General features: G+C 42.6%; 1 protein-coding gene across 1 annotated transcript in view; it reads left to right on the top strand.

The window, feature by feature from the left end:
• The window catches only part of MYO16 (myosin XVI), a 701,007-nt gene that overhangs the window by 583,134 nt on the left and 92,468 nt on the right, over positions 1-25,405 (top strand). Inside the window, exons 29-32 of the mRNA XM_069757932.1 lie at positions 6,397-6,493; positions 11,053-11,293; positions 19,011-19,321; positions 20,733-21,884. Coding sequence (XP_069614033.1) covers positions 6,397-6,493; positions 11,053-11,293; positions 19,011-19,321; positions 20,733-21,884 — 1,801 coding nt within the window. The remainder of the gene's footprint in view (positions 1-6,396; positions 6,494-11,052; positions 11,294-19,010; positions 19,322-20,732; positions 21,885-25,405) is intronic.

The raw sequence follows: 25,405 nt of genomic DNA, 5'->3' as shown, positions 1-25,405 counted from the left end.
CAAAAGAGGCAGGAAGAGCCAAACAAAAAGACACCGGATTAATAATTTCAGAAATTTTATAAGGACCAATAAACCGAGGCTTAAACTTAGGAGAAGAAACCTTCATAGGAACATGACGAAAAGACAACCAAACCAAATCCCCCACACGAAGCCGGGGACCAACACGCCGACGGCGGTTAGCAAAACGTTGAGCCCTTTCCTGAGACAACGTCAAATTGTCCACTACATGAGTCCAAATCTGCTGCAGCCTGTCCACCACAGAATTAACACCAGGACAATCAGAAGGCTCAACCTGCCCAGAAGAAAAACGAGGATGAAAACCAAAATTACAAAAGAAAGGTGAAACCAAAGTAGCCGAACTAGCCCGATTATTAAGGGCAAACTCTGCCAACGGCAAGAAAGACACCCAATCATCCTGATCAGCAGACACAAAGCATCTCAAATAGGTCTCCGAGGTCTGATTAGTTCGCTCAGTTTGGCCATTAGTCTGAGGATGAAACGCAGAAGAAAAAGACAAATCAATGCCAATCCTAGCACAAAAGGCCCGCCAAAATCTAGAGACAAACTGAGAACCTCTGTCAGACACAATATTCTCCGGAATGCCATGCAAACGAACCACATGCTGAAAAAACAATGGAACCAGATCTGAGGAGGAAGGCAACTTAGGCAAAGGTACCAGATGGACCATTTTAGAGAACCGGTCACAAACAACCCAGATAACAGACATCTTCTGGGAAACAGGAAGATCCAAAATAAAATCCATGGAAATATGCGTCCAGGGCCTCTCAGGGACCGGCAAAGGCAAAAGCAACCCACTAGCGCGGGAACAGCAAGGCTTGGCCCGGGCGCAAGTCCCACAGGACTGCACAAAAGCACGCACATCGCGAGACAAGGAAGGCCACCAAAAGGACCTAGCAACCAAATCTCTGGTAGCAAAAATCCCAGGTTGACCAGCCAACACTGAACAATGAACCTCAGAAATTACCTTACTTGTCCATCTATCAGGAACAAACAGCTTCCCCACTGGACAGTGGTCATGCCTATCAGCCTGAAATTCCGGAAGCACCCGCTGCAAATCAGGGGAGATAGCAGAAAGAATCACCCCCTCCTTAAGAATGCCAACCGGCTCCAGGACTCCAGGAGAATCAGGCGAAAAACTCCTAGAGAGGGCATCAGCCTTAACATTCTTAGATCCCGGAAGATACGAGACCACAAAATCAAAACGGGAGAAAAACAGGGACCATCGAGCCTGCTTAGGATTCAGCCGCTTGGCCGACTCGAGGTAAATCAGATTCTTATGATCGGTCAGGACCACAACACGGTGTTTAGCTCCCTCAAGCCAATGTCGCCACTCCTCAAACACCCACTTCATAGCCAACAACTCCCGATTGCCGACATCATAATTGCGTTCCGCAAGCGAAAACTTTCTGGAAAAAAAAAGCACACGGTTTCATCAAAGAACCATCAGACTCCCTCTGAGACAAAACGGCCCCTGCCCCAATCTCAGAAGCGTCGACCTCAACCTGAAAAGGAAGAGAAACATCCGGTTGACGCAACACAGGGGCAGAAGTAAATCGGCGTTTAAGCTCCTGAAAGGCCTCAACAGCCTCAGAGGACCAATTGTTCACATCAGCGCCTTTCTTCGTCAAATCAGTAAGGGGCTTAACCACACTGGAAAAGTTGGCAATGAAACGGCGATAGAAATTAGCAAAGCCCAAAAATTTTTGAAGACCCTTCACAGATGTGGGTTGGATCCAGTCTTGAATAGCTTGGACCTTAACAGGATCCATTTCTATAGACGAGGGAGAAAAAATAAAACCCAAAAAAGAGACCTTCTGAACTCCGAATAGGCACTTAGACCCCTTCACAAATAAAGCATTATCACAAAGGATCTGACTGGAACACCATCCTGACCTGCTTCACATGAGACTCCCAATCATTGGAAAAAATCAAAATATCATCCAAATATACGACCATGAATTTATCAAGATAATTGCGGAAAATATCATGCATGAAAGACTGGAAGACAGATGGAGCATTAGAGAGCCCAAATGGCATCACAAGGTATTCAAAATGGCCTTCGGGCGTATTAAATGCAGTTTTCCATTCGTCACCCTGTTTAATACGAACAAGATTATATGCCCCTCGGAGGTCAATCTTAGTAAACCAACTAGCCCCCTTAATCTGAGCAAACAAATCAGTAAGCAAAGGCAAGGGGTATTGGAATTTGACCGTGATCTTATTAAGAAGACGATAATCAATACAGGGTCTCAAGGAGCTATCCTTTTTAGCAACAAAAAAGAAACCCGCTCCCAATGGTGACGAAGAGGGCCGAATATGCCCTTTCTCCAAAGATTCCTTAACATAGCTCCGCATGGCGGCATGCTCTGGCACAGACAGATTGAAAAGTCGGCCCTTAGGGAACTTACAACCAGGAATCAAGTTAATAGCACAATCACAGTCCCTATGTGGAGGAAGGGAACTGGACTTGGGCTCATCAAATACATCCTGGAAATCCGACAAAAACTCAGGGACCTCAGAAGAGGGGGAAGAGGAAATTGACATCAAAGGAACGTCACTATGTACTCCTCGACAACCCCAACTAGTCACCGACATAGTTTTCCAATCCAGCACCGGATTATGTTCCTGTAACCATGGAAATCCCAGTACAACAACATCATGCAGGTTATGCAACACCAGAAAACGGCAATCTTCCTGATGTGCAGGAGCCATGTACATAGTCATCTGTGTCCAGTACTGAGGTTTATCCTTGGCCAAGGGTGTAGCATCAATGCCCCTCAAAGGAATAGGGCTCTGCAAAGGCTGCAAGGAAAAACCACAGCGCCTGGCGAATTCTAAGTCCATTAAGTTCAGGGCAGCGCCTGAATCCACAAATGCCATGACAGAAAAGGACGACAATGAGCAAATCAGGGTCACAGATAAGAGAAATTTAGGCTGTATAGTACTAATGGTAACAGACCTAGCGACTCTCTTAGTACGCTTACGGCAATCAGAGATAACATGAGCCGAATCACCACAGTAAAAACACAGCCTATTCTGACGTCTGAATTCCTGCCGTTCTATTCTAGTCAAAATCCTATCACATTGCATAGGTTCAGGACTATACTCAGAGGATACTGCCATATGGTGCACAGCTTTGCGCTCGCGCAGACGCCGATCAATCTGAATGGCTAGAGACAGATTCGCTCAAACCGGCAGGCGTAGGAAAGCCCACCATAACATCTTTAAGGGTTTCAGAAAGACCTTTTCTGAAAATAGCAGCCAGAGCCTCTTCATTCCATTTAGTGAGCACAGACCATTTTCTAAATTTCTGGCAGTATAACTCTGCCGCTTCCTGACCTTGACACAAGGCCAACAGGGTTTTTTCTGCATGATCCACAGAATTAGGTTCGTCATACAATAATCCGAGCGCTTGAAAAAATGCATCTACATTCAATAATGCCGGATCCCCTGTTTCAAGAGAAAAAGCCCAGTCTTGAGGGTCACCACGCAGCAAGGATATGATGATTTTGACCTGCTGAATGGGATCAGTAGGAATTCTGGGCTCTAAAGCTGGAGTCTGGACAACATAGTCCTGGATACTCTGTACTCTTGCAGCAAGTTGATCCACACAAGAAAATAAACCCTGAACATCCATGCCAAAACATATATCCTGAACCACCCAGATATCAAGAGGAAAAAAAAAAAGACAAACCAAAGCACGGAAAAAAAAATGGTTCAGAACTTTCTTTTCCTTCTTTTGAGATGCATTTAATTCATTTTTGGCCACTTGTACCGTTATGATCTGGTGGTTTAGGAACAACATGAGACAAGCTCTGAAGGAGGTGGTATCTGTACTGACCGCAAACCCTGAACCTAGCAGCGCAACTAAAAATAGCCGTGGGGGGTACCTGATGCTCCCTAGATGCCTCGGCACAGCCTAAGATCTAACTTCCCCTAAATATGGAAACAGGAAACCTATCTTGCCTCAGAGAAAATCCCCAAAGGAAAGATAGTCCCCCACAAATATTGACGGTGAGAGGAGGGGAAAATGAAATCAGATTTTAGCATAGGAGGCCAGTCTAGCTTGATAGATAGGACAGGAAAGGATACTGTGCGGTCAGTATAAAAACTACAAAACAATCCACACAGAGTTTACAAAATCTCCACACCTGACTAAAGGTGAGGAGGGTAAATCTGCTTCCCAGAGCTTCCAGCTAACAGAAATAATCCATACTGAAAAGCTGGACAAATATAGAATGCACAGAACAATAAGTCCACAACAGAACTTATCTTTGCAGAACTGGTCAGGAAACCAGGAGAATCCAAGCAGAGATGTGAATCCAGCCAGGAAACATTGACAAGTGCACAGGCTGAAGAAAAAGCCAGACTCAAATAGCGGAGCAGAAGAGACGATAAGTGGAGGCAGCTGAAGACAGCTAACTCCAAGGAGCAGCCATACCACTAGAAACCACAAGAGGGAGCCCAAGAGCAGAACTCACAAAAGTGCCACTTACAACCACCGGAGGGAGCCCAAGAGCGGAATTCACAACATATATATATAGGAACACAGTCTAGTATATATATATATATATATATATATACTAGACTGTGGCCCGATTCTAATGCATCGGGTATTCTAGAATATGCATGTCCCCGTAGTATATGGACAATGATGATTTCAGAATTCGCGGCAGACTGTGCCCGTCGCTGATTGGTCGAGGCAACCTTTATGACATCATCGTCGCCATGGCAACCATTATGACATCTACGTCGATACTGTGCCCGTCGCTGAATCAGAAACGTGGGATTTCTACGTCCTTTATGACATCATCGTCGCTGTGCCCGTCGCTGATTGGTCGAGGCCGCCAGGCCTTGACCAATCAGAGACGCGGGATTTCTACGTCGATACTGTGCCCGTCACTGATTGGTCGAGGCCTGGCAGCCTCGACCAATCAGAGACGCGGGATTTCCAGGACAGACAGACAGACAGACAGACAGACGGAAAAACCCTTAGGCATATATATATATATATATATATATATATATATTTATATATATATAAAACAAGTAAAACAAGCATATGTGTCTTTATATAAGTAAACTTCAGGTTTCACCTGTATATACAGCTCATGGGCAGCTCAATCTCCCGACCTGAACCCCATTGAAAATTTCTGGAATGTAATCAAGAGGATGATGGTTAGTCATAAGCCATCAAACAAAGAAGAACTACTTACATTTTTTGTGCCAGAAGCAGTGTGAAAGGCTGGTGGAAAGCATGCCAAGACGCATGAAAGCTGTGATTAAAAATCATGGTTATGCCGCAAAATATTGATTTCTGAACTCTTCCTGAGTTAAAACATTAGTATTGTTGTTTCTAAATGATTATGAATTTGTTTTCTTCTCAATATTTGAGGTCTGAAAGCACTGTTTTTTAGTTTTGACCATTTCTCCTTTCCAGAAAAAAAATACAAAATTTATTGCTTGGAAATTCAGAGACATGTTGTCTGAAGTTTACATACCTAAAGAACAATTTACATTTTATTCAAAAATATACCTATAAAGAGAAAAATCAGAGAAGCTGAAAATTTTGCAGTGGTCTCTTAACTTTTGCCAGAGCTGTATATATATATACATATATAGTATATAGTTATAATATATATTCATTTATACTGTGGTGCAGTGACCCACGTTACAGCCAGGGGGCGCTGTGTGTGCGCTTCAAGATGCGCTTGGAGGCATAATTGTGATGAGACAAAGTCCAGCAGGAGTGTAAATGGCCAGTGTGTGTTGCAGAGGTAGACACTCTGTGCTGTCAGTCTGAAGTTAAGTTGGTGTGCTGGGACCTGTAGTCCCACAAGTAATTGTGTAATGCTAATGGGAGACTGTCAGGGCTAGTTATGAGAGATGGGAGGGTCAAACTAGCCACACACACCCACACACCCACACTCCCACTCAGGGGATTGGTTATAGGTATGTAATGGGACCAGGGTGTGGGTTACATGGTTCCTGTGTATGGATCTGTTTGGTCCATAAGCAGTGTACATATATATATAATATATATAATATATATAATCATTGCATAAGAGATCATACAAATTATTGATGACAAAAGTAAGGGTTCCAAATATTATATATATATATATATATATATATATATATATATATATATATATATATATATATATAATATTTGGAACCTCACTTTTATCATCAATAATTTGTATGATCTCTTATGCAATGATTTTTCTTTCTCTCAGTCAGACTTTTTGATTTGCACTGTGTACATCTCATTACTACTGAGAATTTTACTTCCAAGCGTCTCAGTAGCAATTGTATAAAGTTGGGATTGCACGTTCTTTAATATAAATATGTAATTTTATTTTTGCCTTACAGATTGGAGCTCGAAAAGTTTTCCTAAAATACTGGCAGGCTGATCAATTGAATGAGATGTGTGTTCAGCTGCAAACAAAAATTGTACTTTGCCAGCAAGGTAAAATATTGATATATTAACTGATTTTATTTAATATATGCATATCAAAAGGTAAGGTGATAACAGTATGATTATGAGGGTGGTTTTACTGCTGGAGCCCTCACAATCACTAGAATGGGATTCTTAAAATCTCTTGCGTGATTGGAGTGTCCTACCAGCCATAAAGAAATGAATATAGCTGTAGCTTTACTAGCATATTAAAAGATCTCTACTCTAACATACAATGAATTGAAAACAAAAATTAAATTTTATGTAAAAAGTTGTATTAAACTCTTCTTGACCCATGACATATAAGAATGTCACTTTGAATAGGTCACTATTTTGAACGACGATATTATGTAATCTGGTTGGTGGAGCTTTATCAGTATCATTAGTAACTAATATCTGCTGAAGCGATTTTTGACTGCAGCAAGGATAAAAGTTATCTCTTATTGCAGCTGTTTACCACCTTAGATGCACTTTTGAAGCTCCCTTTATTATCCCATTGGATCACTTTGCCAAAGTTCGATGTGTTTGCTGTGTATATGCATTTATTATGTTGTGCCAAGTATGTTGCAAAACATAAGTAATGCCAGACATTATTGCAAAGATTGTAGATTTGCACATTTAAGTCCTGCAACATTCTCCGCTTTGGTCTTCCATCTTCTAATATTGAACTCTTCAATCGTTAACCTCTTCATCCCAAAGACTGTTTTCGCCTTCCTGACCAGGTCAAATTGTACAATTCGGAACAGTGTCAATTTATGAGGTAACAACTCTGGAACACTCCAATCTAGTTTGTTTTTTTCGCGACAGATTGTACTATATGGTAGTGGTAAGTTTAGGTCTCTAATTTTTGCAATTCTCATGCTTTTAATTTTTATGCCCTTAAACCAGATAGTTATATCATGCAAAATAGTTAACAATAACATTTACCACAATTCTACTTTACATAAACATAGTTTTTGAAACAGAATTTTTTCTTTGTTAGGAAGTTAGAAGGGTTAAAAGTTTGTTAGCAATTTCTCATTTTTCCATCAAAATTTACAAAAAAAATTTTTTTAGGGGCCACATCACATTTGAAGTGACTTTGAGGAGCATATATGACAGAAAATGCCCAAAAGAGACATCATTTAAAAAAAAACTGCACCACTCAAAGTGCTGAAAACTACATTCAAGAAGTTTATTAACCATTCAGGTGCATCACAGGAATTAAAGCAATGTGGTAGAAAAAATATGAACATTTCACTCTTTACCACAAAAATGTTGCTTTAGCCCCAAATTTGGCATTTTCATAAGGGTAACAGGAGAAAATAAGCCATAGAGTTTGTTGTTCAAATTGTCTTGAGTACACCACACTACTGGTTGGGAGAACAGTAGTGCACAGAAGGGAAAGCGCACCACTTGACTTTTGGAGTGCAAAATTTGCTGGAATCAATGACGGACACCATATCGTGTTTGCAGAGCCACTGATGTGCCTAAACTATGGAAAGCCACACAAGTGACCCCATTTTGGATACTAAAGTCCTTAAAGGGAACCTGTCACCCCCTCAGGTGTTTGTAACTAAAAGAGCCACCTCGTGCAGCAGTAATGCTGCATTCTGATAAGGTGGTTCTTTTAGTTCAGGTCCCTGGCACTGCTGAAAGAATTGTTTTTGAAATTTGTCCCTCAAATAATGAAATCGCCATGGGGGCAGGTCTTTTCCCCCTAATCCAGACGCCTCAAAACCGTCACTCAGGGCCTCTGCGCGCCGGGCGCCTCTTCTTACTTCATTAGCATCCCCAGTGCCTGCACAGTTATTTTTTTTTCGGGCATGCACAGTTGCACTGCCCTTTGAACTTACAGCGCAGGCACCAAGGACGCTAACGAAGGAAGAGGAGGCAGCGCCCGGCAAGCAGAGGCCGTGATTGACGGCTGTGAGGCTTCTGGATTAGGGGGAAAGACCTGCCCCATGGTGATTTCACGGTATTAAGGACAAATTTCAAAAGCAATTCTTTCAGCAGTGCCAGGGACCCGAACTAAAAGAGCCACCTTGTCAGAATGCAGCATTACTGCTGCATAAGGTGGCTCTTTTAGTTGCAAATGCCTGGGGGGTGTGACAGGTTCCCTTTAAGTAATTTATTTAAAGCTGTGGTGAGCACATTGTACCCGCAGAAGCTTCACAGAATTTTATTACGTTGAGCCGTGAACATGAAAAAATAAATTTTACTCACTTCATTTTTACAACAGAAGAAAACGGATCATACAAGTATACCAAAACCCCATATGTGGTAAAATGAAACCACTGTTTGGGCGCATGGCAGTGTGCAGAAGGAAAGGAGCATCAATTGACTTTAGGAGTGCTAAATTGACTCAGTTAGAAAGCGGACGTTAACATTATATCATTTTTGCAGAGCCCCTGATGTGCTTACGTAGTGGAAACCACAGTTGATCTCAGTTTGCAAACTACACCATTGAAGGAACTGATCTAGAGGTGTGGTGAGCACCTTAAACTCACAGGGGTTTCACAAAATTTTGTAATGCTCAGCTATGAAAATGAAAAACTTCATTTTTACTACAAAAATGTTGCTTCAGCACAAGTTTTTCATTTTCACAATGGTAACAGAATAAAATAGACCATAACATTTGTTGTGCAACTTCTCTTGAGTACACTAATACTCCATATATGGCATAAAACTACAGTTTGGGCACATGGCAGGGCTCAGAAGACAAGGAGTGCCATTTGAATTTTGGAGTTTCCAGTTTTGGCTGGAAAAAATTGCTGATGCCATGACACATTTGAAAACATCCTGACATGCCAAAACAGCAGAAACCCCCACAAGTGACCCCATTTTGTTAACTTGAGGAATTTATCTATTGGTATAGTATTTTTTACACACGATTCGTGGAATTGTATAACAATGGGCTGAGTCAATGGAATATTCCCTTTTTTTCACTAAAATGTTCCTTTGGACCCAAGTTTTTAATTTTCAAAATGGATAATAGGAGAAAAGAAACAGTATATTTTGCTACACAATGTTTCATGAGTACGTCAATACCACAAATGTGGGAAAAAAACGTATTTGAGGCACAGTGCAAAGCTCAGAAGTGAAGAAGCAACATATTGGAGTTCAGATGTATGTAGAATGGTTTGAGGGTTTAAGGTCACATTGGCAGAGACCCTGAGGTGCCAAAAGAACAGAATCCCCCATAAAAAAACTCTATTTTACAAATTACACCCCCCCATTGAGTTAATCTAGTTGTTCAGTGAGCATATTAACACCACACGTTCCTTACTGAACTTTATAATAATGGGCGGTGAAAAAATAAAATTACATTTTTACCACTAAAATGTTGTTTTAACTTCAAATTTTTAATTTTCATAAGGGTTAATAGGAAAAAATGGACCTCCCAGTTCCTTGTGCAATTTTTTTGAGTGCACCAATACCATTCATGTAATCAGGAAATACTTCTAAGGCACAGTGAAAAGCTCAGGAGGGAAGGAGCGACATATTATAGTGCAGATTTTGCTGTTAAAGCATGTTGGTGCCATAACCAATTGGAGGAGCCATAGGGGTGCCATTACTGACCCACATTTTGCAGACAATACCTCTCAATGCAATCATGTAAGTGCAGTGATCATATTGACACCAAGGGTGTGTCATAGAATTTTATACCATTGGGCAGTGAGGAAAAAATATAGATTTTACATTTTCACACTAGAAATAGCACCAAAATCGGTCACACAGTTTCTGCTAAATGGGGAAATATTGCATGTGGCTGTGTAGTACTTCTTAGCCACATGGCGAGACTCAGGAGGGAGCGTTATTTGACTCCATCTAGCTATGTCAAGAGAATATAAAAAAAGTCATGGCTTTTGGAAAAAGGATAAAAAAACAAAAGTGCAAAAACTAAAAATTAATGATTAAGTATTGGATTAAGGTGTTTTCAATCTGTTTTTTTTTTTATTAAAAAGGTCTGTGTTAAATATGGCAGTTCTATAGTACTGATTTTCCTATTTTCACTCAGAACAAAACAAATTCAAACTTGAAAACCCTTTAAAAATTATATTTCCAAAACTAAGACAATAAGTGCTGCCATATTGGTTGTCACCTTTGAATTATTATCCCAGAGACGATAACAACAGGATTTTTTGGGGGAAAGAGAGACTATTTTTACATATTTCTGTTGAGTGACTGTAATAGTTTGGTAACAAACATGGCTGTACTTTTTTATGTCTGCCACCATATAAATATTAAAAAAAACAGAAATAATACATAATAGCTCTAAATTTTTATTTACTATTATGTTATGTTCGGGTTAGAAATAATTTTTAAATGTCGTAAATTAACTATGCTCTAATTTTTTTCTGGATATATACAAAATATTTTAAAATCTTAAAAACAATGATTGCATCAGGGTATGCGGAAACTTAGTAATGATAATGTAAATGAATCTAAAAATGTCCAAAACACAGATAAAAAGAATTCTCTAAATATCCATATTATGTTTTCATATATAACTATTTAACTATATAACATATATAACTATTTAATATAAAATTGCATATTATTTATTGCTCACTGTGTTTTTACTTCAGTGGTGAGGAGATTTTTAGCCCGTCACCATCTCCGTCAGAAAATGAGCATAAAGCAAAGTGATGACACTTGTATTGAAGATTTCTTGCTCACTGTGGAAAACCTAGGACAGAAAGCCTACAACCCTCTGGTTCTTCAGAATGTATCAGACATTGCCCGTGAGAAAGACAGACTTCGCTCCGATCCAGATGTAAATAATGACACAATAGGATCATCTAGTAATAAGAATGACATCTACACCAGGTAATTTTTTAAATCATAAAAATATTCATTATGATAATAATCTTTACATGCTAATGATGATTGTTTTACAATGCTCAATTTTTCGTCTTTGAGAAATAAACAAATATTTACCATGTTCTCCAGTTGAGGTAGACAACATGTTATTTGAACCTTGTATGTAGAAATTAATTAGCCATTAACTTATTTTGCGTAGCCACATGGGCCTCCCCATAGTGCACTGCAGCTATGACATCTTAAGGATTATCATACTTCGTAAAGTGGTGGTCAGTATCTGTACCAGGGCTATCACAGATCAGTGGTTCCCAGTAGAGTACAGTTTCTACTGCAGAATTGCTTTCCATCTCCAGAGTCAATGGCTAAATTTCTTTCTTCTGTATTGCATCAGCTCTTATGGTCAGAAGGGTCTCCTCTCTTTCTCTTGTAGATTTTAAGCTCTTATGGTCAGCAGGGTTTTTTTTATCTCATGTGGAGTGTAAGCTTGTATGGTCATCAGGTTCCCTCTCTTTCCTGTAAAGTGTAAGCTCTTATGGTCAGCAGTGTCCTCTCTATCTTTCATGTAGAGTGTAAGCTATTATGGTCAAATGAGTCTGTGTTTCCTGTACAGTATAAGCTCTTATGATCAGTGGAGTCCTATTTCTCTCCTGTAGTGTGTAAGCTTGTAAGGTCATCAGGTTCTCTCTCTCCTGTAAAGTGTTAGCTCTTGTAGTCAGTAGGATCCTCTCTATCTCTCATGTAGAGTGTATGCTGTTATGGTCAAAAGAGTCTCTATGTCTCTCCTGTAGAGTATAAGCTCCTATGAACAGTGGAGTCCTATCTCTTTCTCTCCTGTAGAGTGTGAGCTAGTATGGTTAGCATGGTCCTCTCTCTCACCTGTAAAGAGTAAGCTCCTATGGTCAGCAATATTCTTTCTCTCCTCTTCCCCACATGTATTTTCCAAGTAATTACAAGCTTTCTAGTATTGAGATTCGCGTGAACTTTTCCACTGCAAATCAAATTTTAGGGGTAAATTTGTTGAAGCCAGCAAATTCAAGTTTCAAAAGATCAGCTCATTTCTAGCACTAACCTTATGTTAGGGCTAGCCGAACGCACCGAGTAAATATAGATGTTTATTATTATTGATGCATTCGCAGCCCGGGGTCCACCGTGCAGGAGAACTGTTGCTAGTAAATAGTGGCACTATCTGGCAGTATAGACTAGCTCTGTTAATTCACAGAGTAGCCGTGAAAGGAAAGCACTGCGCCCTGTTAGACTTCACAGGTGCACAGGCTAAATGCCCAACAGAGAGCAGTCAGTGGTCATGCATGCACACAATCTCCTCACCGGAAGTGCCAGTATTCTAAGGGCTTATTTCAGCCAGGTCCCTGAATACACTCAAACACACAATCTCTTCACCGGAGGTGCCAGTATTCTAGTGGCTTATTTCAGCCGGGTCCCTGAATACAATCTCACGTGACCACACTGGCGCAAAGCACATAACTCAGAAAGATACTAGCGCATGGCCGTGCGGACATGCGCACCTTATATAGCTGCAGCAACTACAGGACCTTCCAAAAGAGGACCAATGGGAAACTGCCACAGAATTTGAGCAACTTCAGAACCTTCCTAAAGTACCAATGGGAATAGCTGAAGTACCTGAGCATGTGACCCTTGATCTCCAGTGAGAGATCTTACCCTGGTCATGCTCAGAAGGGGAAAAGTAGGACTTAGTCCCAAAAATGTCTGCTCGCTGCTGACCAGTACTGGCTACAATTGCAGAAGCTGGAAGGACAGCAGTAACCCTTCGCACAGTGTCAGACTGAGCATGACGCTGGGACCGACACCTCCGCTGAGCAGGCTCCACTGCGGCAGAAGAATGGGAGACCGCAGCAGAGATGGCTCAAGATTCCCCCTGTGCAGAGGCAGGAACTCGACTCCTAACATTACCCCCCTTCTAGGCCCCCCTCCTTGGACCTCGTCACGCTCGAAGGCAGCAATGAGCTGCGGAGCCCAAATATTCTCAGCAGGCTCTCAGGACCATAACCCTTCCAGTCCACCAAATAAAAATTTTTGCCACGTACCACCATGCACCCCAAAATAGCATTCACCTCATAATCGTCTGTAGACGAACCCGATGTCCCGGCAGATGACTCAGAAAACCGGGACATGTATACGGGTTTCGAGAAGGACACATGAAAGGTGTCGGTGATACCCAGACGTGGCGGAAGGGCCAGACGGTAGACCATTGGGTTAACCTGTTCAAAGACCTTGAAAGGGCCCAAGTAGCGAGGAGCAAACTTAGTGAACTGAACTCGCAGCCTGATGTTACGGGTGGAGAGCCATACTAAATCGCCAGGATCAAAGGTCAGAGCGGGGTGCCGATGTGCATCGGCGGAGGACCTCATTTTCTCCTTGGAGGCCCGAATGGCATCCTGAGTGCAGTCCCAAATGTCCCACGCCTCCACAGCCCAGTCTGCCACCCTGGATTGGCCAGAAGACACGGGCATAGGCACAGGTACCCGCGGATGCTGACCATAGTTTAGGAGGAATGGGGTCTGTCCGGTGGAGTCGGCTATGGTGTTATTCAGCGCAAACTCCGCCCATGGTAGCAAGGATGCCCAGTAGTGTTGAGCATTCCGATACTGCAAATATCGGGTATCGGCCGATATTTGCTGTATCGGAATTCCGATACCGAGTTCCGATGTTTTTGCGATATCGGTAATCGGAATCGGCGTGTGCGGTGCGTATGGTTCCAAGGGTCTGGAGGAGACTCTCCTTCAGGCCCTGGGATCCATATTCATGTAAAAAATAAAGAAAAAAATAAAAAATATGGATATACTCACCCCTCCGGTGAACCCTGGCTGTCACCGCTGCAAGCGTCTGCCTCCGTTCCTAAGAATGCAGTGAGTGAAGGACCTTCAATGACGTCACGGTCACGTGAGCGGTCAGGTGAGTGGTCACCTGACCGCGACGTCATCGAAGGTCCTTCACTCACTGCATTCTTAGAGACAGAGGCAGACGCTCGCAGCGGTGACAGCCAGGGTCCATCGGTGGGGTGAGTATATCCACATTTTTTATTTTTATTCTTTATTTTTTACATGAATATGGATCCCAGGGCCTGAAGGAGAGTTTCCTCTCCTTCAGACCCTGGTAACCATCCAGGATACCTTCCGATATTTGTGTCTCATTGGCTTGCATTGGTATTGGGTATCGGTATCGGCGATATGCGATATGTTTTGGATATCGGCCGATACCATCTGATACCGATATCTTTGAATATCGGAAGTTATCGCTCAACACTAATGCCCAGTCATCCTGGCTGGCTGAGACAAAATGTCGAAGATATGTGATCAAGGTCTGGTTGGCCCTCTCTGCCAACCCATTCATCTCGAGATGATAAGCTGAGGAGAGATTTAACTCAATGCTGGGTAGAGGACAAAGCACTCTCCAGAATCGAGACGCAAACTGGGGACCCCGGTCACTGACAATTTTATCCGGCATACCATGTAGGCGAAATATGTGTTTGATAAACAACGCCGCCAGAGCCCGTGCAGAAGGTAGCTGTGGAAGAGGCACCAAGTGCACCATTTTGGAAAAATGGTCGGTGATAACCCAAATAATGGTGCAGCTACGAGACTTGGGTAAGCCCACCACAAAATCCATCCCGACCATCTCCTAGGGTCTGTCTGCCACTGGCAGGGGATGAAGCAACCCAGCTGGCCGTTGATGAGGAGACTTGTTCCTGGCGCAGGAGACATATGCCCGAACATAGTCTGCGACATCACGGGCCATATGCGGCCACCAATATGTCCTCGCCAGTAGCTCAGATATCCTTTTGGTCCCAAAATGTCCACCCACCCTAGACGAGTGAGCCCAAGAGAGAACCTCCGGACACAAACTGGATGGTACAAAAGTCTTGCCCGGAGCCACAGTTCTCAGGCTCTCGGAAGGGACAATAAGCCGAGGCTCCTCTTCCTTCTCCTCAGATGATACAACGGAGTGAGAGAGAGCGTCGGCATGAATGTTCTTCTCCCTGGAAAGAAAATGGAGGGTGAAATGGAACCGAGAGAAGAACAAGGACCATCTGGCCTGGTGAGAATTTAGCCGCTGGGCGGTCAGTAAATAAACCAAATTCTTGTGGTCTGTGAATACTTGGAAGGGAAAACGAGCCCCCTCCAAGAGGTGTCTCCACTCTGAGAAGGCTAACTTCATTGCTAGCAACTCTGTCCCTGATGGAATAATTCCTCTCCACTGGTGTGAAGGTTTTGGAAAAGAAGAAGCAAGGATGCTTCCGAACTTGAGCATCCTTTTGGAAGAGGACTGCTCTATCACCAACGGAAGAGGCATCCACCTCCATTATAAATGGCTTATCTACGTCTGGGCAATGTAGAATGGGAGCACTAGCAAAATGAGATTTAATAGAATTGAAAGCCTTGGAGACCTCCACAGACAACAATTTGGGATTTGCTACCTACTTGGTGAGGGCTACCAAGGGAGCTACCAAAGTTGAGAAATGAGGAATGAACTGGCGATAATAGTTAATGAACCCCATAAAGCGCTGCACGGCTTTAAGGGAATGAGGTTCTTGCCAGTCCATCACAGCCTGTAGATTGCCAGGATCCATAGCCAATCCTTGGGCGGAGATGATATAGCCCAGGAAAGGTAAAGACTCCTGCTCAAACACACATTTCTCCAACTTGGCGTAGAGGGAGTTAGTTTGTAAGAGGTCAAAGACTCTGCAAACATCTCTCCGGTGGGAGTCAATATCTGGAGAGTAGATGAGAATATCATCCAGATAGACCACGACCGAGGTGGAGAGCATATCCCGGAAGATATCGTTTACAAAGTCTTGGAAAACAGCTGGGGCATTACAGAGCCCAAAGGGCATCACTAGATATTCATAGTGCCCATCCCTGGTGTTAAAAGCCATCTTCCATTCGCCCCCCTCATGGATGCGAATCAGGTTGTAAGCACCCCACAGATCTAGCTTAGTAAACACCTTTGCTCCCCGAAGCCTATCAAAAAGCTCAGATATCAGGGGCAGAGGATATTTATTCTTAGCGGTGATGGCATTAAGACCTCTGTAGTCTATGCATGGACGTAGTTCTCCACTCTTCTTCTGCATGAAGAAGAACCCAGCCCCTGCAGGTGACACTGACTTTCTAATGAATCCTCTTGCCAGATTTTCCTGGATGTACTGAGACATTGCCTCCATCTCTGGGAGAGATAACGGATAGACTCGACCCCGGGGAGGCTCAGCACCAGGCAAGAGGTCAATAGGACAGTCATAGGGGTGGTGAGGCGGGAGGGTCTCCGCAGCCCTTTTGGAGAACACGTCAGCATAAGAACAATACTGCTTGGGCAGAGAGGAAAGATCTGCGGGTACCTCTGTTGTGGCAACCTGAACGCTCTCCCTCTGACATCTACCCCTACAAGATTCACCCCATCCCAAAATTCTGCCTGTGGACCACTCGATATGAGGAGAGTGGTACCGTAGCCAAGGCATCCTTAACAGACCTCATCAATTCAGGAATGATGAGCAGAGATATAATCTCCTGATGAGATGGCGACAAGGACAGAGTGAAAGGGATGGTCTGGTGTGTAATCTGTGAGGGCAGTGTCGACCCATTCACCACTCGTACAGTTACTGGTTGAGCTAGCATTACCAGGGGTATTGCATGACGTTGGGTGAAGGCAGAAGACATAAAATTGCCCTCTGCCCCAGAATCCACGCAGAGCTCTACCAAGTGAGTGAATGAGCCTATTGTAATTGTCCCCTTAAAGGACAATTTGGAGACAAACGTCACCGTGTCTAGTGTACCTCCACCTACTACCACTAGACGCTGACGTTTCCTCGACCGCTGTGAACATCTGGTGGCAAGATGTCCTGACTGCTGGCAAACATGGCAGACCTTGAGTGCCTGAGCGGTCTGGGACTTAGATCCCGCTCGTGACACTTCCTTGGCCTCATGTGACTCAGGAACCAGGACCGGAGATTCCAAAGGTTTGGCGAAGGTGGGAGCCAGCCGAAACCTCTGCATACACTGGGCCCGCTCTAACCTCTGCTCGTGAAAACGGAGGTCAATTTGGGTAGGGTGACTCGAGGCCCTTAAAAGACCTGTTTCAGAGTGCTTAAGAACAGCGGAGCACTCTGCCCCACATGATCGCCACGCTCCCACAGCGGCGTAGCCCACTCCAACGCCCTGTCCGACAGGAGAGACACAATAAATCCCACCTTTGCCTGCTCTGTGGGGAAATGTGCGGCCAGAAGCTCGAGATGTATAGAGCACTGGCTCACGAAATCCCTACAAGATTTACTATCTCCAGAAAATTTATCTGGCAGCGGGAGGCGAGATAGAGTCAGAGCAGGGGTGGCAGTGGACAAGGTAGCTGCAGCCACGCTAGCAGCCTGAACAGCAACTGCGGTAACATCCACAGCTGAGGTTGAGCGCTCGAGAGCCGCTAACCTATCCTCCAGCTGCTGGATGTACCGCAAGGACTGCTGTTTATCCACCATTTACTAGCCAGACCCTGGCGCTAGTATTCTGTTAGGGCTAGCAGAACGCACCAAGTAAATATAGATGTTTATTATTATTGATGCGTTCGCAGCCCGGGGTCCACCGTGCAGGAGAACCTCCTGCTAGTAAATAGTGGCACTATCTGGTGGTATAGACTAGCTCTGTTACTTCACAGAGTAGCCGTGAAAGGAAAGCACTGCACCCTGTTAGACTTCACAGGTGCACAGGCTAACTGCCCAACAGAGAGCAGTCAGTGGTCATGCATGCACACAATCTCCTCACCGGAGGTGCCGGTATTCTAAGGGCTTATTTCAGCCAGGTCCCTGAATACACTCAAACACACAATCTCCTCACTGGAGGTGCCGGTATTCTAGTGGCTTATTTCAGCTGGGTCCCTGAATACAATCTCACATGACCACACTGGCGCAAAGCACATAACTCAGAAAGATACTAGCGCATGGCCATACGAACATGCGCACCTTATATAGCTGCAGCAACTACAGGACCTTCCAAAAAAGGACCAATGGGAAACTGCCACAGAACTTGAGCAACTTCAGGACCTTCCTAGAGTACCAATGGGAATAGCTGCAGTACCTGAGCATGTGACCCTTGATCTCCAATGAGAGATCTTACCCTGGGCATGCTCAGAAGGGGAAAAGCAGGACTTAGTCCCAAAAACGTCTGCTCGCTGCTGACCAGTACTGGCTACAATGGCAGAAGCTGGAAGGACAGCAGTAACCCTTCGCACAGTGTCAGACTGAGCATGACGCTGGGACCGACGCCTCCGCTGAGCAGGCTCCACTGCGGCAGGAGAAGAATGGGAGACCGCAGCAGAGATGGCTCGAGATTCCCCCTGTGCAGAGGCAGGAACCCGACCCCTAACACCTTATTACTGCATATTTAAACTTCAGAAAAATAAAAAGGTTTTCTTTTTACAAAAAAAATAAAACCAATTCATTAAAAAAATACTGTGGATTGCTCTTATTGTCCAGAAAAGTATGACCAGCTTCTTTTGGCAGCTTGTTTACACTGCCTGATTGTCAGGAAGCAAGCTTTTCTGGGAATGCTCAGCTTAAGAGTAATGAATAGAAATAGAGTCTCTTAGCTGTCCTCTGTTCTGGCAAACAGGGACTCCTTTCAACTAACTTAGTGTGTTCCTGATGTCTGCTTATGTTTTGTTCAATTATATACATTTCTAATATAATCATTATGTTATTTTTCAGAACTGATGAAAAAAATGTGAAAGTTTTGGAAAGTCGTCTTGTAGGATACCGTTCCACACCTAATCTTTTTCATTCTTCTTCTGTGATGGCTCCATTTACTACTGCAAGCTTGTCTCGCTCAGCATCTGGAGCATCTGCAAGATCTCTTTCATTACACACAGTATTAAGCTTCGATGATGGTGGTAATCTACAGTCACCTCGAAAACAACCTCCTCCAAAACCAAAGCGAAATCCTACCACAAGATTAAGTGCTTCTTATGAAGCTGTTAGTGCCTGTCTCATAGCAGCTACTAAGGAAATTGATAATGATGGTAAGTTAAACTTGAAATAAGTCTTATGTATTAGCAGGTCATATCTATTTTGATGCTCACTACCTTCCTGAGAGCTTTCATAGCTTGCTTTGAAATTCCATTGAAAGGTTACAAAAAAAAAAATATTTATAGGAAATGGGCACCTTCAGGGACACATTTTTTTGCTTAAATACATGTATTTTTGGCTAAAAAGTAAAAAGTTTTTTATAATTTGGTTTAATTAAAAAATTTGCATTTTGCCTTTATAGCATCTGTGTTGGTATGTCTATTGCTAACTGAATTATAAACTTTCAGAACAAGCTCATTTTAGGATTCTTAGATAATGGAGTTATACTAATTCAACTATTTATATCCCATAAGCTCAGTTATGTATAAAGTAATAAACTGAGCTTTGCCCTTCCCGGGTACAGCACTGCTTCTTTGCTGCTGCTTCAGTCTTTGTTGATTGGCTGCAATGGTGGTGTCACATTGACAGCACTAACTCAGCAGCTCATACCATCTTTTTCTACTGAGTTTATTGGCTCTGTGATAGGCTTCAGTATTTTCTACATAATGTTACCATGAAGACTGGAGCAGCATGGAGAGGCAATGCTGGACATATAAGGATGAGTAAAGTTCAGTTTACTATTTTCTACTGTACATCACTGAGCCTATTGGCTAAAAATCATTGAAAAAGGACTACTCAATTAACTGATTTTGCAGCCAGTAATAAAGCAAAAATGTAAATAGTACAAAATATTTAATTAAACTGTATGGTGAAAAAATATTTTGAGCTAAAAATACATGCATTTCAAGGGAACCTGACATTTGATATATGCTGCCCACTCCACTGGCATAATGTATCAGACACTGGCTGCATGATTTCAGCAAAATATGTTCAACTCTGAAATGATGCAACGTTTCCGAGAAAAACATAGTTTAATAGCCAATAGGGACCAAAGCGCACAGTAGACTAGACAGACAGGCCGGTTCCCAGTTGCCTCTCCTCGCCAGCTACCTTGGAGTGACAGATCTCACCATAGATGCACACACAGAGAGACCTGTCACTGCAGGGCAGCGGGCAGGGAGAAACCACCAGGGTTTCGCACATACAACTAGTCTCTTGTGCCTCTTTCGGCAATTAAACAAAGTTTTTGTCTGAGACAAAACAAGTCAAACATATATGACTGGAGTCATGCATCCAATGTGTGATACATGCTGCTCGCATATTGGACAGAATGCATAAGCTATTAGGTTCCCTTTAAGTGAAGAAAAATTCCTGTAAAGGTGTTTATATCCTTTAAATGATGTACACTTGTCATAGATTATGTACTTATGTTTTAACTTAATACAAAACAATTAACACATTTCTATTAGATGGCTTAATAGTGGCCAAATGTCTAATTGAGTTAATATACCTTTCTCTTTTCAGCTCTGTCACGGCCAAGGCCACACAGTGATGACTACAGCACAATGAAAAAAATTCCACCACCCAAACCAAAGAGGAGTCCTAATACAAAACTGAGTGGCTCTTATGAGGAGATATGTGTGCACAGATTAGAAGGGAAGCCATTAAGTATGTTAATCAAAAAAAGTTATCGTGACTTTGGGACAATGCAAAGAGCGGCTTCTGCAGATGGACCTCACCAAGGTAATCTAACTTTGTATATGTCACGGGAGGAAGATGAAAATGAACCGGTATATATTGAGATGGTTGGAAATGCCAAGAAGAATAATTCCACTGAGGCCAACAGCCCTGAACAGGGAGAAGTGGTTTATGAAGAGATGAAATACTTCCATCCTGATCAAATTAATAGCAATACAGTGACAACTGGGAGTTCCCAATTATTTTTCCAGAACATAAACTTATCTACAATTGATGGTTACAATGGCAGTAAAAAGGAGGATGTTCAGGCCAAGGAACCTTGTGACATACCAGCTCCATTCCCAAACCTCCTTCATCATAGACCTCCTCTTTTGGTATTTCCACCTGCTCCTGTCACTTGCTCTCCTGCTTCTGATGAATCACCTTTGACACCACTCGAAGTAATAAAACTCCCTGTTCTTGAAACAAATGTTAACTATGCCATTCAATCCGAATGCTCTACTCCTTTATCACCTCAGTGTTCAAAACATCAGAAAGGGGAAAATGAAAGACCATCATCACCAGCTCTAACTGTGTTTAGTGTATCCAGTAGGCTATCCCCACCGTCTACTCCCCCTGTACAACCCTCCTCAGCTTCTTACCAGTCCTCAACGCACTTTGCTTTTCCAACAGAAACTCCATATGCATTGCTAGTTAGTACAGCTAAAAAGACTATAAATTCAGAGGCACTAAGATCTTTATCTAGATCTAGCCCCGTTTTGACTGATAGTTCAAGTAGCCCAATGACCAAATTGCCATTTTCCTCTCCAGTGAAAATTGCACGAACAATACAGAATAAATCTCCTTCTTCATTCCCAAGCAGTGTCACTAATACAAGTCAAGTTACTAGCCCTCTTGATGAGTTAACCACGCTCTTTAATTCGGGAAGGAGTTTACTGAGGAAATCTGCTGCTGGCCGCAAGATTCGTGAACTTGAAGGTAACTTATTGGTTTTACTGTGGCATCCAGTTCTTTGAACAATGTCTTTCTAGTGAATGAATTATGCCCATTGTCAGGGGCAGACATACCATTGGTGCCACCTCTGCAAGTGAATATGGTCCCAAGATGTAAGAGGGCGAACTTCAACTTCCAAATCAGGTGGAATTTTTCATTATAATGAGCTATTGGGCTTTAAAGGGCCCATATATTGTCCTGGCACAGAACCTCTCTTCTTTTGTCTGTGTCTGCCTCTGCCAATTGTTTTACATATATATATATATATATATATATATATATATTTGTTTTGAAGAAAAACAGGTGTAAATAAAATTACTGTGGTGTCAGTAAAACCCAATTTTTGTATTGTTATAAAGCAAAACTCACTTCTACAATTATTACAATTATCAGACCTGAATTCAATTTTGTAACACTTCTTAATGTTTTCTTTAGAACCTACTTACTCAAAGACTTCCATGTATAGCATGTTCTCCATTTCTTAGATCAAATGCCAAATTTCATTTCCTTCTTGAAGAAACATTAGTGAATATTTCTGATTGTGGTGGCTGAAGCCAATCTGCAGTTGTAGTCCTACTTTTAGCACTTATTATTATTATTTATTATTTTAGCGCCATTTATTCCATGGCGCTTTACATGTGAGGAGGGGTATACATAATAAAAAACAAGTACAATAATCTTAAACAATACAGGTCACAAATGGTACAGGAGGAGAGAGGACCCTGCCCGCGAGGGCTCACAATCTACAAGGGATGGGTGAGGATACAGTAGGTGAGGACACAGCTAGTCGTGCAGCGGTTTTGGCGATCAGTGGTTACTGTTCTTAATTTAGAGGGAACCTGTCACTTTGAAGATGCAGTCTGATATTCTGGAAGAATGTCAAAGTGAAAATGAAACTGAAATGATTGATATACAGGTCTGTGGGAAAATATTCAGTACAACCTTTATTTTATTAATTGAAATCCCTGCACTTTTTGGACCAGTGGGTGGAATCTGTGATTGACAGTTAACTCTGTATGTGTACAGATATAGAGAAGGTTGATGATCATTAGAGAGGTTATCCAGGATATTATTTATTACAGGCAGGTAGTTGCTAACTAGTTTCCTGTTCTGTCCAGTACCTATCTCTGCCAGTTCAGAGCAGTCAGAGATAGCCCATGACAGTCATTCTGCAGCTTCTGGTGACATGCCATTGTCAAGGCAGCTCTTCTCTTCTGCTTTGCTCTATTGAGGGAGTGAGACTGCCAACCATGCTGATTGACAGCCCACTCCCCACTGCCTACCTGCGGAGAGCCGCCTGTCAGTCAGCATGATGTTGGCAGTGACACTCTATCAACAGAGAAAGTCAAAAGAGGGAGAGAGGCTCTGTTGATGTGGTTTTCAAATGAAAGAGCCGAATCACCGTCAGGAGCATTCTTGGACCATTCTGAGCCAACAGAGATTGGTGCCTGGCAAACCAGACAGGTAGTTAGAAACTGCCTTTCTGAAATTTCTTAATCAAATAGGGAAACATAAGCAAAATCCTGAATAAACCTTCAAATTTTGGCTGCCTGCTAAACTCTTACATGTCACACTCAATCTTTTCTTTGTAATAGATTAATCTGTTCAACTCCTCCTGCTTTATAGAATACTGTGTATAAATGGCATAGTATTTTCCTTGCTTACAGGTTCCCTTTGATATTAAAAAGCAACTATACCTTCATCTCTTTTTTTTATATTTGAGTGCCTTTTATTGCAAGAACCCACTAATCTGCTTGTAATTAAAAGGTCAAAAAATATAAAAGAAAATGGTAAAGCTTTACTTACTCCTAATGCTAAGTTATTTGTGTGACACAGCATTGTCAGCCAAGAGCTGTATAAATAAATATAAATCAGCTCTCAGATTTGGAAGCAGGTGGCAGCTTTCTTAAAAATATCACCTTCAGGAAAACTCTTAATTAGCTTCATGACAACCTCCACTGAGGACACAGCCTGGCTCAGTGTATCCTGCATTTAACCCTATAGTACAGAGTCTGTGACTAGCTAATTTCTTACTTGACTTATAATTTTATAAATACTTCTTGGAGAAAATGTTCCAGGAAACCTGAAAAATCATTATAACATTTTATCATGTCCTTCCAGCACTTAACTGCACTTGTAGAAATGGCAAGCTTGATATTCTCATGCACAGTATGTTTATTTAAATTTCAATGGTCTTGTTTTCAGTGTAGGTTTAGGTGATGATTTATTATTTATGGTATTCTTTAGGAAGTCTGAGCTTTCAGCCTTTTGTTAGTCTATGGCATTCATGACCTCTGTCTATTTCAAGGGGAAAGTAATAATAGTCAAATAATTTATGTTTGATGTTTAAACAAAGTTAAACAGCCAACAGCCCGAAACACCGTGTCTGCGAATTGAGATACTGATTTGGCTTTTATCTTAAGTCATATTGCACGACTCGTTAAAGGGTTGATTGTGACATGTAGGATCGCTACTTCCAATAGGTGGCTCTATAGAGTTTAAGTCCTCTTTTTCGCAGAAGAGGCAATTTGCATATAAACAAAGTTAAACACTGTGCTGACTATAACAGACAGCAGAAAAACAATTAATTTGCTATTCTCAAAACTAAATGTTAAATAATGGACCTAGGAAGTTTCTTGATTTTTTCTTTACTTGTTTCCTTTACTTGTCATCCAAACCTCAGAGGCGTAGTTTCTATGCTACAAGGTTATTTTCTGTTCTTGATCATTCATTTCTGAAAAGGTTTGTCCAGCACTAAGCAATTGATGATCTATCAATAAGATAGGTCATCAATATGAGTATTTTGGGAGTTAAACACTTGGCATTCCCATTGATCAGTGTCAGGAACCAGATATACCCAATGTAAAGGGCAGAACGCTAAAGTGGCTGCTTCAGAGTTCTGGACATTATCTCCCATTCAATTGATTACAGATTATACCAGACTGATGGGGGGCGGTGATATTGGACCCCACCAATTTCATATTAACCCCTTCCCGACCCATGACGCCACGTAGGCGTCATGAAAGTCGGTGCCAATCCGACCCATGACGCCTATGTGGCGTCATGGAAAGATCGCGTCCCTGCAGATCGGGTGAAAGGGTTAACTCCCATTTCACCTGATCTGCAGGGACAGGGGGAGTGGTAGTTTAGCCCAGGGGGGTGGCTTCACCCCCCCGTAGCTACGATCGCTCTGATTGGCTGTTGAAAGTGAAACTGCCAATCAGAGCGATTTGTAATATTTCACCTATTATAACTGGTGAAATATTACATTCCAGCCATGGCCGATGCTGCAATATCATCGGCCATGGCTGGAAACACTAATGTGCCCCCACCCCACCCCACCGATCGCCCCCCCAGCCCTCCGATCTGTCTGGTACACTGCTCCGGCTCCCCTCCGTCCTGTGCTCCGCTCCCCCCGTGCTCTTGTCCGCTTCCCCTTGTGCTCCAATCACCCTCCCCGTGCTCCAATCACCCCCCCGTGCTCCGTTCCACCCCCCGTGCTCCGT

The sequence above is a fragment of the Ranitomeya imitator genome, chromosome 3 (assembly GCF_032444005.1).
Source record: "Ranitomeya imitator isolate aRanImi1 chromosome 3, aRanImi1.pri, whole genome shotgun sequence".
Lineage (NCBI taxonomy): Eukaryota > Metazoa > Chordata > Amphibia > Anura > Dendrobatidae > Ranitomeya > Ranitomeya imitator.
The sequence above is the reverse complement of the archived record's forward strand: the minus strand, read 5'-3'. Positions and strand labels throughout refer to the sequence as shown.